Source organism: Amphiprion ocellaris, chromosome 14, assembly GCF_022539595.1.
Source record: "Amphiprion ocellaris isolate individual 3 ecotype Okinawa chromosome 14, ASM2253959v1, whole genome shotgun sequence".
Lineage (NCBI taxonomy): Eukaryota > Metazoa > Chordata > Actinopteri > Pomacentridae > Amphiprion > Amphiprion ocellaris.
This window is the reverse complement of record NC_072779.1, coordinates 8,127,635-8,142,226: the sequence shown is the minus strand read 5'-3', so window position 1 is coordinate 8,142,226 and position 14,592 is coordinate 8,127,635. Positions and strand designations below refer to the sequence as shown.

At 38.4% G+C, this 14,592-nt stretch overlaps 1 protein-coding gene across 1 annotated transcript; it reads right to left on the bottom strand.

The window, feature by feature from the left end:
- Positions 1–376: 376 nt before the first annotated feature.
- adad2 (adenosine deaminase domain containing 2) lies at positions 377–13,734 on the bottom strand. Its single transcript, XM_023277167.2, has 11 exons — positions 13,645–13,734; positions 10,754–10,919; positions 9,600–9,732; positions 8,802–8,925; positions 7,545–7,673; positions 5,437–5,587; positions 4,991–5,161; positions 4,421–4,635; positions 2,649–2,883; positions 829–961; positions 377–681 (listed from the first exon to the last, which is right to left on the bottom strand). Exons 2-11 carry the CDS (start codon positions 10,903–10,905, stop codon positions 571–573), a joined length of 1,554 nt encoding a protein of 517 aa, XP_023132935.2. The 5' UTR covers positions 10,906–10,919; positions 13,645–13,734; the 3' UTR covers positions 377–570.
- Between the last annotated feature and the right edge of the window lie 858 nt (positions 13,735–14,592).

Below are 14,592 nucleotides of genomic sequence, written 5' to 3'. Positions count from 1 at the left end.
AATAAAGAATTTGAAACTTTGAACTTGATATATTTTGATTCTTAAGCTACTGATTTGACCCCTGAACATGCTGAACCTGCTTTGGGTACAACTACAAAAACATCTGATTAACTGTAGGAAGAGCTTGGAAAATACCATATAATAATAACAATAAAAACAAAACCACACAAAATAATTACTTGTTCATATCAATATCGTCTCCATACAAATTTCTAGTCGTATACTTAAGTCGTTTTATTAACACAAATTGCTCTGTTGACGCACAAGCTCCAGGCTACGGGACGACAGAGGAATAACGCTGCTTAATTCTGCTTGACAGGGCAAAGAAAATGTTCCCCATTTTCCTACCCTTAAAGCAATGTGTTTCCACCCACAATTCAATGGTGCATAACAGTAGGGTCTTGTTTATTTTTCACAAACACCTACACAAACTGAAAACTCCAATGTTGTACATAAAACAAAACTAGTATCACTGCCTAAAGTAATCAGCAAAGTGCACAACAGAACAGCAACTCAAACCTCACAGGGAACTTGGATAAACTTCGACATGACCAGTTTCTGGGTAAGCGTTCACATGCTAAAGCAATCCACCATCTTTTTTGAATTCCAGGGACCAGCACGGATTCTCAGGAACTGCTGCTTCACCACATCTTTTACTATTTGGTAGAAAATGGCTTCAACCTATTTAAAAAAAAAAAAGGCTAATTACAACATAATGCATCGAAGCAGCGATGCAAGACTGGAAAACACCCAAGCAGTTGATGAATGCACTGAACATGATTATAAGTTTTACACATCTCTCGTATTGAGTGCTGAGAATTGACATACTTTGACACTGTGGTAGGTGGGAAGCTCCAGCAAATAGGTATGTCCACCTAGCTGTGCAACTCGGAGGAAATAACTGTAGAGGGCTCTCTTGCAAAGTCTGCTGGAGAAGCTAGGCCCACTCACAGAGGGAGAGCTGGGAAATGAAAAATTGCACAATAATAAATATTTCACAGATTCCACGCTTCTCTAGATGTGTATTAGTGTATTTCAAACATTCCAGATGATCCAATAAGGCTAACTATGGATTTTCTTGTAATAAAAAGGCATCTTTTCTCTCATAAAAGACCCTTCGTTTTTACAGCAACATTTCTGGTCAAAGCAAAATATTTGTGTCCTTGAAGATCTGACAAATATTTAAGATTAATTTTCAACCTCAGAGCAAATATTTCCAAAGTTTTTAATCCTGTACTGCCTTTATTCTGTCTTCTTTTAGATACAGACATCATTTAAGGATATATTATGCAATATACAAAACAAATCCCTCCAAAAACTGTTGTCTGTGCTGCCGTTTACATTGTAAAAGTACTATGTGAATTCACTGCAGCACTGCATTTAGTGACTAGTTCAAACAATTGCTTCACTTCCAACACTATTTTGGAGGATACAGTCTCTGCCTCGGAGCTTAACTGTGCTAAACATAAAAATGTGTTTGGCCAGGCAATTCTTTCACACCACTGGGGCAAAAGTGCGGCTGTGGTCTGAACAGTAGAAGGCAGGAATTCCCACAGGCAGCACTTAGCACTGCCACTAACACATTTCTTAGGGGAAACTCTTGAGTGGAACCCTGGGGAGCCGACCAGTGCTGGCTGCAGACGAAATTTGGAGGAGCTGTTGAGTGTGACAGCAGTGAAAGGACCTGACATTAGCAGATGGCTCACATCAAATCATTTTAAGGTGTGTTCCAAGACCACGACACTGTCTACAGCCCACGATATTCCCCATCAAGACTTGCTTTGGGTTTTTTTTTGTTATCTGTTCATTCCATGTGTAATGGATTCTTGCTGCGAGAATTCAATAGATGTGGGTGCAAGCTGAGGTTTTTAGGAAACAATTAATTGCTTCAGTGCTGAAAGCCATAGAAGCCAAAGGAAGCCAGGAGTAATTGGCATCCTTTTTCTACATCACTAAATTAAAGAATTCTCATGTAACACAGGCAAGACCTCCTTTTATTTCCACACTATAATTTGGGCAGTTTTTTTTTCCCCAGAAAGTGCTCTTGCCATTCTTTTAATTTCCCTTCACATTCCCCACACACTTAATTTCCTGTATTACTTTCTTGTAAAATAATTTGCTTCAGGAGCCTATTTTTGTCTACTTTTACTTTAATATGTGGAATGTGTTCATCCTGCCAAATTAAAACCACGGCGTCGCCTCAAACTAATAGTTCGAGCTGCAAGACACAAGCTGAAATAGTCGGCAACAGTGCGAGCGCCAAACAGGATCTCACATCTATTTTTGGCAGTAATCTCTGCTCAAGGACAACACAGCCTCCAGTGAGAGCCACGTCTGTGCCACACTCTAGCTACTGGACATCAGCAGTTGTCTGCAGCTCCAGAGCCAAGAGATGGCAGGAGCCCCAGGCCACACAGAGGCTGTCAAACTAGCCAGCTGCATCACACTGCCAGCAGTTCCACACTCTTTCTCTGGAGCTAGCGGCAGGAGTGTAAATGAAGTAAGCTGTAGTCAGGTCAAGACTCTGAAACAGTACAGGACATTATTATACCCATCGCACATTTTTGAAGCAGGGATGGGTTACTCACAATTTCTTCACATCATACACTTAGGGGAAAAAAACTGATTTCTTTGATAAAGCATATTACCCGTCAACGATGCAGCCCTTGCTACTGTCTAGAACTTCAATATCCTTGTCTCCGAGGCACCAGTTAATGCTGACGTTGTCGTGCCCTGGGGAGGCCGCAGCAGGTCCCACGTAGTCGCCACAGACAAAGAAGATGTCGTGTTTCTTGTAGGATAAAGGCAGAAGCGTCTCCCATCCATCGCCCAGCCGCTTGTTGGCGATATCAGACACTTCCTCGTTTGCGATCTTCTGGCAGCCTAAATAAGGGAAAAAGGAGTTTACAAACGCAAGAGACAGAAATTATTTACAGCTAATAATTCATCAAACCAACTCAAAACCAATTTCCTCTCGTTAAGCGTTTATGACAGCAGCAGAAATTATACCATGTGCATGTGAAATAACACTACCTTCAGCTAATTCAGATTGTGACTTTAAACTAAAATTAAAAGGTTTGACATATTTTGAAATACAGTGGTCCCTCGTCTACCGCAGGGGTTAGGTTCCAGAACCCCCCTTGCTAAGACACAATCTGCGAAATAGCGACCCTATATTTTATAATCTTACCTTATACTATTATTTATATATATTTTAAGGCTGTACACACAAAAACACACCACCGTAGAGCAACACTATGCGCAGCAATCAGACGTCGATGTGAAATGGACAATCGAGATGTCGAATGCTGCTACACTTGGGAGACAGAGGAAACTGATAGTCGCTGAGTCAATCAGCTATGCATTTTATTTCGATTTAATATTCTTTTAATATGTTTCATTATTTTGTATATATTTTTATATTATTTAAAATTTTGTAGGCTAGAGAATGCTTATTTTATCGCAAAAATAATTAAAATAATAAATATATAAAAGTACCTATACAGGGGGTCCACGGCTTACGTTGGAATTCCGTTCCTACGGCACGACTCAAGTCGATTTTTGCCATAAGTTGGAACACATTCTCCTACAAGCCCGCCGTGTATAACACAGTCCAATGCGGCGTACAACCGGCAAATGAGAACAAAGCCGCCTTCCTCTTACAGCGCCGCGTGACGACGTATTCATTCGCTCCACTCGCCAACTAGTTCCACGTAACCAGTTCCGATGATACGACAAAAGGCTGTAGGTCGAGGACGTCATAAACTGAAGACCCCCTATATACCACAAAATCACGCAATATAGCGAATTATCCGCAATATAAAATTAGATACATACAATTTAAAAATCCGCGATGCAGTGAGACCGCAAAAAGTGAACCGCGATATGGCGAGGGACGACTGTACACTGAGTCACTATCTTGCTGAGTCTCTGTACACTCAATATAAAGCTACAGCAAGCAGCCAAGGATGTATACAGAAGAAGTGGGTATCATATGCTTTCGTAGGCTCCCTCCTCCCACTTCAACTACAAAGAACGCCCATTAGCATCTTTCTCCAGTCGAGCCAGCTGAGAGGATGCATGTAAATGGATATGTATGGGTTTTAAACAAAAATAATCATGATGCATGGTTTCTGAATGTTCCTGTATCAAATGGATAACATTTAAATAAGAATTCAACAGCTGAAAGGTAACATAATCTGCCTACCAGCACCTGACCTAAACCTAACTATATCCTGTTTGCTAAATCCAAGGATAAAAACAACACACAGCTTCTCAGGAAGTTATTTCTTGGTTGGGAATAGGAAGCAGTTGTCTATTGGTTCAGATTTAGCATACAGTCAAATCTTTTCATAGATCTCTCAATGCAAGAAATCCAAAAAGTTCATTTCCTAAAATGTGGAGCTTTGAGATTCTTTACCTAGGACCATGCTGGTGATGTAGAGCGGCTGAATGAAGTGGCTCAGTAATGCCCCCTGAACCCCAGTGACAGTCCAGCGACACAGTTTGTCACTACCAGACATGCAGCAGACTCTGGCAGCCCATAAACTTGGGTCAAGGTAGGCCACTGGGACCAGCAGGCCTTTGGCATGATACTGCAGCTTCATAGTTGTCCAAGCACTGTTTGCCGAGTGCCTAAACAGGACATCAGGCAAAAATTCAGAATTATAAGTGCACTTACTGTGTCAGTCTAGAGGCACATAAACCATATCTTTGAAAACTATTGTACTACAACAGTTTAGTTACAAAACATAATGTACATTACACACAAAATAAAGAAGTAAACTATTAACTAAATTCAACAAAAACAAATTTCCAGTTAGTAGGTTAGTAGGATTCTACATTTCTCCAAAGTCAAATCTATAGTTTTGGAATAAAAGCTTGAATTTCAATTAAGCCAAGCATTTTGCATATACACAAAACATTGACTTCAAACAAATGTGTGTACTGAATCACTCAAAAGAAAAGACTAATTAAGAGACTGCTGTACTTGAAGTAGAAGTTCTTAGCTGCTCCTTCGGGACACTGATTGGTGTAGAGATGCAGGCTGATCTTGGGTTTGAGCTGAAGCTGGTAGCTGTCTGCACTACTCTCAAAAATGCAGTTCTCCTTGCCCTTTGGATCAGCATCAAAGAACAGCAGAAGCTGTTTGTACAGAAACCTGAACACAAGCCAAAAAAATTCACAAATTTCACATCAGCACTTTCAATGAACCAGAAGCACCATCAGTGGTGGAGAATGAGCGAGCTGATCGAGGCTGCAAGTCACGACTTCATCATGAATATTAAAGAAAGGCAACATTTATACAGTGTACTGGTATCAAGTATTATCACATTAAGACCTGGACCATTTCCCATTCTAGCACTTAGGAAATCCAATACCTAAATATGAGCATTCTTGGGATTTGCATGAAATGGGTTATTCATCAGCTTGTACCTCAGGAGAGCCCGTCTGGCGATGATGATGGCATGACAGTCATGAACCATCATCCCGTTGAAGCAAAGCCACTTGCTGCAGCTTGAACGGCCAGCTCCCACCGCCACCACCTTGTAATGTTCACAGGGATGACCCGCTGTATCCAGCACCTCTGTGGGGAGAAAAAACTCCTTTTCTTTCAGAGATTCAGATTCCTTTATTGTCACTGCATAATACAACAAAATTCAAGAACACTAGTACAACTCAAAAAAATATCTCTCTATATATACACATAAAAATAGAACAATAAATAAGAATACCACCCACCCACCCACACAGAATAAACATATGCTTATGTACACATAAAAGAATTTTGGTGAAGATTCCCAGAGTTAAAATACAAATACCATGTGTATCTGTGAGGTTATTGCACAGTGTGACTGGTCAAATGATAGTTGATAGTTCCAATGTACTATTAGCTTTAGCTATAGCTAATAGCGAGTACAAGAGACAGAGATACAACTGACACACAGAATGATCCGTCGAAGGACAAAAGGACTCTTAGGTCACAATCAGATGACTTTGAATAAAAATGGAAAGGCTCTCAAGCATCAAAATATCAGAATTGTGGCATTATTATTACTGTTCTGAGCATGGAGCCACATACTGCTAGCATACAATACTGTTAATCTTCCTCAAGTCACTGTCTTTGCTGAAAATAAACACTTTCTGCTGCATGAACTTTAGATCATAACTCATGTTGGGGCTCTATACAGTCCAAACCATATTAAGTATTTGGACAGTTACATAATTTTGTGCTCTTCAAGTACATTAAGTTACACATTACTACATTTAAGTGGCAGGTTTCACAGGAGAATCATTTGAGAAATTTAAAAGCAAAGTCAAACTAAAGTGTCATATTTAATATTTGGAAAAGAAGTCTTTGACCTTTAGATGTTCGACAAATGTTTTGAAGCATTTGGCTGAATCTGAGGACACATAACGCTCCTGTGCACCTCTGCTTTCATCCATTCTGTCAGCACTGAAATCATCATTTTCTTTTTTTTTTTTTTTTTTTTTTTTTTTAATAATTTATTTTTGAATAGTTGCTTTTGCTTTTTTCCCCCAAAAGGAACAGATTTTCACTGGTTGCTTTTTGTATGTTTTTCTGAACTCTCTCTGTTTCTGAGGCTCACCAGGGGTCTGCATGTAGCGGTAAATCCTCATTTGAGGTTTTGGTCATGGGGGCCTCTCTTTGACAAGAAAACATGCACGCCTACATCCTGGAGAGCATTCTTGAATTGTATGTGGTCATAAAGAGGTTTTTCTTCAAATTTTTTCCTGGTGATCCACAACAAATCTGCTCTTTGGCCTATCAGGTCATTTCCCATTTTTTAGTTTTCATTGATGCCCCTGATTCTTTAGAATGTACTTAACTGTTGATTTTGACACCCCAGCTACCTTTGATATCACTGATGCTTTGCTTTTCTTTGAGTGTCATTCCTACATTCTTTACTTGCTTGGTCACCTTTTTACTCCTCATATTGACAGACGACTCTACATCAATCTAAAAGGCCACTTTCAATCAAATCTGAATGTGAGGTCTTTTTTCCATGACCTACACTGAACATCACACAGCAGTCCATAACACATTTACTGTCCAATTAGCTTTGAACTCCTACAGATAATTCTCTATACTAACCCACTCAAATTAAAGCTGAGACTTTAACATTTCTAATGCAGCACCATTTATTTATTTTAAAATAGAACTCTCCGAATGTCTTATACTGCTTTATTCCTAGAACATTAAAGCAGTATAATCAGCTCAACAGATAAAATCTAAATTTTTAACTGCCTCACATGTGATTTCATACACATTTCCTTATAATTGGGCATGACCTTTTTTCATGCTTGGAAATCCTCATAATGTGGACTCGAAATGAGCATGTCCAGCCGTTTAACATGTCATTGCAATAATGACCTGTCACTGCCACAGGCCCAATTTGTGAATTTATAGACAGATTAAAATATTCTCTTTAGCAGCGTTGAGTTACAGTTTTAAAAAAATGGACAAACTATTCAAAAAGTATCACATTTTTATGGAAATCCAGGGTATACAGGGAGCTTACCTCTTATCAAGACAAATGCTGCCATGTGACTCTTACAGCCGTGGAAATCTGGACACATTTTCAGGAGGCTGTCAAACTTCTCACTGCTTATAGCTGCCATGTGGTTCTTGTGCCAGTCAGTTTGCCAAACTGAAAGAATGATAAAAGATAAAAACCCTGAGATAGCCATATAGCCAAGCATAGTGCGTACTCTAGACATTACTGTGTCAGCAGTGTTCTGAGTGCCCTTCAAATACTAGCAATGAGATGTTGCCTTGACTATTTTCCTATACTATTACACTCTGCGTTATTTGATTGACCAAACATTTGCAACTCTTGCTGTTATTGTAAGCAATTCTGAAAGCACTTTTTTCTGTATTTACTTGGGAATGCTCACTGAGGTTTTGCTCTCTAAAATGACAGTAAAGTGGCAGAGATAAAAAAAAATGTTATGCATCATAGTCTGTTGCTTGCAATATCCTTCAATTCAATGTAAGTAGCAAAGAATGACTCAGTACACCTCTATGTAGCCAAAAAGCTACAGCAGATTTTCCTTTTTTTTCCATTTCATTTGCTCACACAACTGTTATCATTCTGCTGTTCTGCCCCTTGCTTCCCTTTTTCCAGGGATTTAGCAGTGTGACAAGTCTGGCCAAATGAAGCGGAGAGTCATATACTTACACATGCCTAACAAAGTTAAAATAACAATTGTTCTCATAGTATCAAGCCTGGTCAAACTGTAAATCAACTGTGTATATTCATCAAGAATCGTAGTTTATCAGTCCTAGAGGGATTTCTCTTTCCTTTACTCTGTTGACAGGAGGCTTTTAACTTTTTTTTCCTTACAGGGTTCTTTCAAAGCAAATCAAATAAAACATGCAGACTGTCATTACCTCACATTATTTTGCAAACACTGAAACATCAAAAAAAAAGTGCTTTCAAGCTCCACATGAACAAGAGCTTATTTATACTGTTAGCATGAGGTGTAAATGTCTAAATCAACATTCTGGAAAATGGCTGGTGACTACGCTGTCCTAACTAAAGAGCTTTAACAGAGATCAGTGACCACAGGATCCTCTGAGAGACTGGGATGCCAGTTGTCCAGAGCAGGAGTTATTTCAGAGTTTAAGGTGCGATGACAACTTTCAGTCAGCATTCGAGACTAGCTTTTTTGGAGCATTTTGAGCAGCACTACCCTGAACATTCACGATTATTACCACCAAGGTGGGACTAGCAGCGCCGAATAGATTTTTTACATTCATATGATTCGTGCTGCACCTTCAGTATCCGTGCTCTTGTCCTTGATCTGGTCCATCACAAGCTCTTCATCTGAGAGAACACTCTCAGGAGATGACAGACCATGGAGAGAGAGGACAGCTGGGTCATCATCAGTGTCTTCAGCCTAAAAAAGACAAAATCACACAAGTAAAAAGCGATACTCTTCTTTCAACTTCAGACCTACTTCTTGTGCCATCATCTAGTATAAACTTAGGACAGCGTGTTGTCGTCAAGGCAAAAAGATAAACGATGATAAATAACTCTGCTGTGTGCAGCTTAAGTGACAAGGTGGCTGCAGATGGTTAAGAACCCCTCCACTTAGCTGGATAATGGCATGAGGCACTGCTGTACTTGCCAGCCAAGTAATCTGATGTTCATTAGCACAGATGTTGAGATTTCACTTTGATGTCAGACTTTGAATACGGTTTAATACCATCATTAATTCCCTCGTCACTTTAATTTGTCTGTGAAGGACACCTTCTACATGAAACAGAGGAGAGAATTACTAATAATTACTTTATTCCCCCCCAGGTGATACGCTGAGTGTGATGGACACTGCCAGCATCTCATCTCTTTCAGATCACATTTCTGGGTAAAAACCCAAACAACGACCAAAATGTATTTATATTTCTTACACTATGATTAAATTTCTTCTGCTGTCTAATTGTACTACAACACGACGCTTCAATTTGCCCTTCTGGAACAAATAAAATGTTATGAATTGACTTCAGCTGAATACATCTAATGTACTACATAGCCTTTGCAGCAGACATTAAGTTACATCTTTTATTTATTTACCTCATTTTCCAATACCATATCACCAGAATCGAATGTATCTTTGAGTTTGGGGATGGGAGTTTTCTTCATTGTGGGTCTGTCACATCCCTCAGGAAGTAAATCCTCATGGTCCCCGGTAGCATGTGCATTTTTCCTAAGAGAGGAACAAACAGAAACCACCAGAAAATTCATTTACTCAGAATATCTGGACAGATTTACAACATCTGTATGTCCCAAGATAACACAACTGTAGCTACAAGTTATATAACATGCCAATTCAAACATGACTTCATCACCAGCAGATGCAATTCAGAACATATTTTGGCACATATACCTCTAAATGAAAAAAACGACCGGATGTTAAGTGCCAAGCAGGGAAGAAGGTCAAGGGTTCAACAGTAAGGCATGACTGCAAGGCTCACTAGTGCCTAATAAACCATCTTCTCCACCTGCATGCTTCAGTAGAGGCGTGAAAAAAAGAGTTTGTGCACTCGCAAATGAAGCCACACTGCTCAATTTAAAATTTGAGGTCTTCAGCTGAAAATTTCCTTTATTTTTGGGGATATTTTGTTTTTTTAAGTTCAAGGTGGATTTTCTGATTGGCAATTTTATAAAAGACAGAGAAGATTTAAAAAAATGTTGAAAGAAAACTACTGAGGTTGCAAAGGTTCAGAGGCAAGCGAATACATGATAAGCCTTTCAACCCAATGAGCCACTGGCTATACTGAAACTATGGGTGCACTGATTAATGAGCTTCAGGAACTGACAGTGTATGTGCCCAATTTGCACTGGATACACAATCGTTTGCAAACTACTCACCTCGTTAGGAAAAAGCCACGACATAATAAAAGCCAGATTGCTGTTGACAAGGAAACAGTTACTGCTTGGTTTTACTGACATTAGTGATAAAGTGCACTGTGCTTAAGTGAAACAGAGAATTAGTTACACCTGTTCCAATGCAAGACAGTCTCAGTCATGGTTAAAGAGAGTTTATATGTAGCCCCACTGGTGTACGCAAGCATTTCGAGAGAACAATTTGTACCAATCACGAGGAGAAGAAGCAGGAACACATACACACACAAAAAAAAACATCCAATGTCATATCCAGACAAATGGACAAAAGGCGACATGTACAGTAGTTACCACCTCACAAAATTGCAGTCTTTTCTCATTACCTCAGCTCAGCACCACTGCTATAAACCGTTGCATCATCTATCAGGTGGACCTGAGGATGGGGAAGATGCAAGCTTGGCTCACAGTCTGTCAGAGACTGAAAGCAAGCAGCACCTCTTCTCGGACTGCATTTAAACGCTTCACGATCCGCCATGCTCTTCACGGAACCTGTAAAGGAATTTTATTTATGTAAGCGTGAGGGCTGCTGCGCATAACTGTAAATATAATTAGCTTGACACATAACTCATTATGCAGTGTTACTGGTGAGAACATCCCAGTCATTTGGATAATGAAATCATCTGCATGCCAGAGTTTGTTTACAGACATGAATTTAAAGATGCTGACATATTGCAGCAGGACAAATCTATAAATAACTCTTTCATAATCCAAAATGCATTGTTTTTTAACAACAGACAATAAATTGAAGCCTCTTTGGATATATAGTATTCAAACATGCACCCTTTTTAACTGAATGATACAAGGTTTTAGCTGATTTTATGCATTTCTATACATAAATGAACATCAGTGATGGTCTAATTCAGACTTGACAGAGCAGTTTATCAAATGCATGATTTGTACTGTTATTTTTTTTAAATATTTAATCTGAATAAAAGGTTGTTACCAAGATCATTAGCATCAGACTGTCTTTCACACACTAACATCAATCAAAAGACATGGATCTAGAAAATGTTGCTTATATCTGCAAACAAAAAGCAACATTAACTAGGGTGACCATATTTTGAATACCAAAAACCAGGACAGTCAATTCTGGCAATGAGATACTTAAATGATAGTCGAAGTTTACTCAAAGATGCCTTATAATTTAAATGCATTTAAAGTATGCCTCCTCTGTATAGATATAAAATTGCTATATTACTAAATACTATCTATAACCAAAGACACAAATTCAGACAGGCTTCTCAGAAGTTACTCAATATGTTTTATGATGACAATTTTCAAAAATAACGAATGAAATGCTAGAAATAATGTCTATTCTGTATTTGAAGAAAAAAAACAATTTAAAAATATCCCTGCTATATTAGTAATCCAATTTGAGCAAAAATAGCTCTCACAAACTTACAAAAAACTGACAAAAAACATTTGTTAGTTAGTTTTAGTTCAATTTAGTTGCCCAATGAAAAAAACAATGAAAACCAGGACATTTACATTACTTTATAAAAACCAACCAGGACGGCCAGGACAGGACGTGAAAACAGGACAAGTCCTGGGAAAACAAGACGTTTGGTCACCCTACATCAGTGGTCGGGCCCCCCTTTGGAGGACAAAAAACTTCCATGCCCCCCCAATAACTTTGTGCGTATATATATATATATATATATATATATGTATATATATATATATATATATATATATATATATATATATATATATATATATATATATATAATCTGATCTCCAGTGGGCCCCACCAGTAAAATCACAGCATAATAACCTATAAATAACCACAACTCCAACTTTTCCCCTTTGTTTTAGTTAAAAAAAAGTACATTCTGAAAATGTTCACATTTAATGAAATATCTTTTTACAAAATATTATGAACCTGAAATTTCTTAAGGAAAACAAGTTCAGTTTCAACAGTAGCCTATTATGCCTCAGTTCATCATTTACACATGCATTGTAACTGCCAGATAACAGTTTATCTACAAAAACACAAAACATTCAGTCACAGGTATCTGGAACTGAACAATCTAGTATTTTACTTCATGATCAGAACAACGTGTCAAGTTCTAGAAATGATTTTAAATTTACAGTTTTACAAATTTACAGTTAATGTTGTTGTAATTTTTATCATTTGTAAAGTCGTCCCGCGGGCCGAAATTGACCGTCTGGTGGGACGGTTTTGGCCCACAGGCCATATGTTTGACATTACTGGTAAAAATAATGGGAGGAGATGAGCCGAGTACGTGACGTGGTCAAGTACGCTGGTGTTCCGACTGCACATTAACGATGCGTTCTCCCGTTCTCAGGAGTCTGTACTTCGGAGTCTGAACGGCCAGTGCATATACCATAGATATATATAGAAGATCATTATTATTTTTTTATATCTATGGCATATACAGTAGGGCTGCCACAAACGACGCGTCGACGAATCGCCTGAGCACGATACGTCATCAAAAGCGGACGTGAGCGCGCAATGCAACAGAAATCACCGTCCGAGTGGAGCGCGGAACACGCATGGACATCCGCGCTGTATCGTGCATATATAGTATATGCATATATTATATACGCACAATACAGCGTGGACATCCGCGCCGCATCGTGCATATACCAAATACTGCCCTACTTTAACCAAGGACCTCAAATATAGCCAGCCAGAGTGAAACTGTGATGGTAAAAAAACTAGCATCATATTCATCTACAACAAAACAAAAACAATACTTATCTGCAGCCCTGCGTGTGATGGGCTTCACTGTGCGAACTACACTGGGGTTTTAGTTGATTTGCAGTGACCTGTAGCTACCCCACTATTGATCAGTTTGACTGTTAGATAAATCGGTTAAGACCAACTGAAGAACATTCGAGACACGCCCTCGTTAGCTAGCTTAGCGGCGGTAGCTACGTAAGCTAATATTTAGCCAAGTTAGCTAGTGCATTCAAACGTGTCGGCTTAGTTAGATGTTTTATCAACGCCAAACACTTACAAATAAGTTGTGTTTTTTCTGATTTGTGGTACAAAACTATTATTTACACCTCGACTTATTTCTTTCGTTCCAACTCAGGTGTGCTAATGTGACATGCTAACGTTAGCTGACACACCACAGCCTCTGTTCGACTCCAGCAGACGTGACATCATTTTACAGCGAGTCTGTATGAAACTAAGTGCTTACTGAACACTTTTACTCCCAATTACGCTGCACAAAGCTAACCTTACCTCTTCATATGCTTCTCAACGCCACAGAGAGAAGTAATCGCGGTTCTGTCAAGCTGGTCAGGTGTTAAGGTGGAAGTGTCGACTTTGGAGGTAAGTGAGGGAGTGGACACGAGTATAAATTGCAAGTCTATTATTAACTCCTGAAATGGTACAGTCAGTTAAGATAATAAAAAACTTGCAGCATAATATTTTCTTTTTTAAATTTTCATTGCCAAAAGTATTTGGACATGAGAACCCTCCTGTTTTATAACTGGGTCAATATATAATTGAAGGACTTTTGAAGTCCATGGGATATATCTTGCATACATTTTTATTAAAAATAAAAAAAATGTTTTTGATGTTCATTATGAGCAATATCTTTACAAATTCCATACTTATTTATTATGGATACAATCACTTATTAATTAAAAATGACTGGATATCAGTAAAATGACAACTAAATAACCGTCCAAATTTAATAATAACCACCTTTTAATTAGCTAAACAATAATAAAATAAGCTTATCCCCAAAAAAAATGATTGTGTTCTTTTTATTCAGTTGAGATAATCATGACAGGTATTTCTTTTTTGGCAATATATCAAATTTTATATGGAAAATAACAAATTGTATCTGTGTCTGAGAAATCACTTTTGACTAAGTTACCCATTACAAAAACACCTCTCAAGGAAGTGTGTTAATTCCAAATCACATGACCTGCTCCACATGATGTCATTTCCTCCTGAAGACTGGCAAGACTCCAGGGCTTTCTTAGTTATTTAATAGCAAGTATAAATTGTGGATTTATCGCATGTTAATAGGTTTACGACAATATCTTTATAAATAACTTTCCATTTCAATTTTACTCAGTGGTATATATAATATTTTAGAAGAATCCTTCTCTAAAAATGTCATGTGGTGTTTGGTTATAGGCGGCCATGTTGATTTATAGGCCTGAAAACAGCAGAAAT

Bases quoted from the DNA above. Each gene is read 5' to 3' on its own strand.
- adad2 (XM_023277167.2), bottom strand. From the start codon at position 10,905: ATGGCGGATCGTGAAGCGTTTAAATGCAGTCCGAGAAGAGGTGCTGCT. The intron at 2,884-4,420 runs GTAAAGAATCTC...TCCCTTATTTAG, and splicing joins CATCACCAGCATGGTCCTAG to GCTGCCAGAAGATCGCAAAC. The intron at 682-828 runs GTATGTCAATTC...TTTTTTAAATAG, and splicing joins CCACCTACCACAGTGTCAAA to GTTGAAGCCATTTTCTACCA.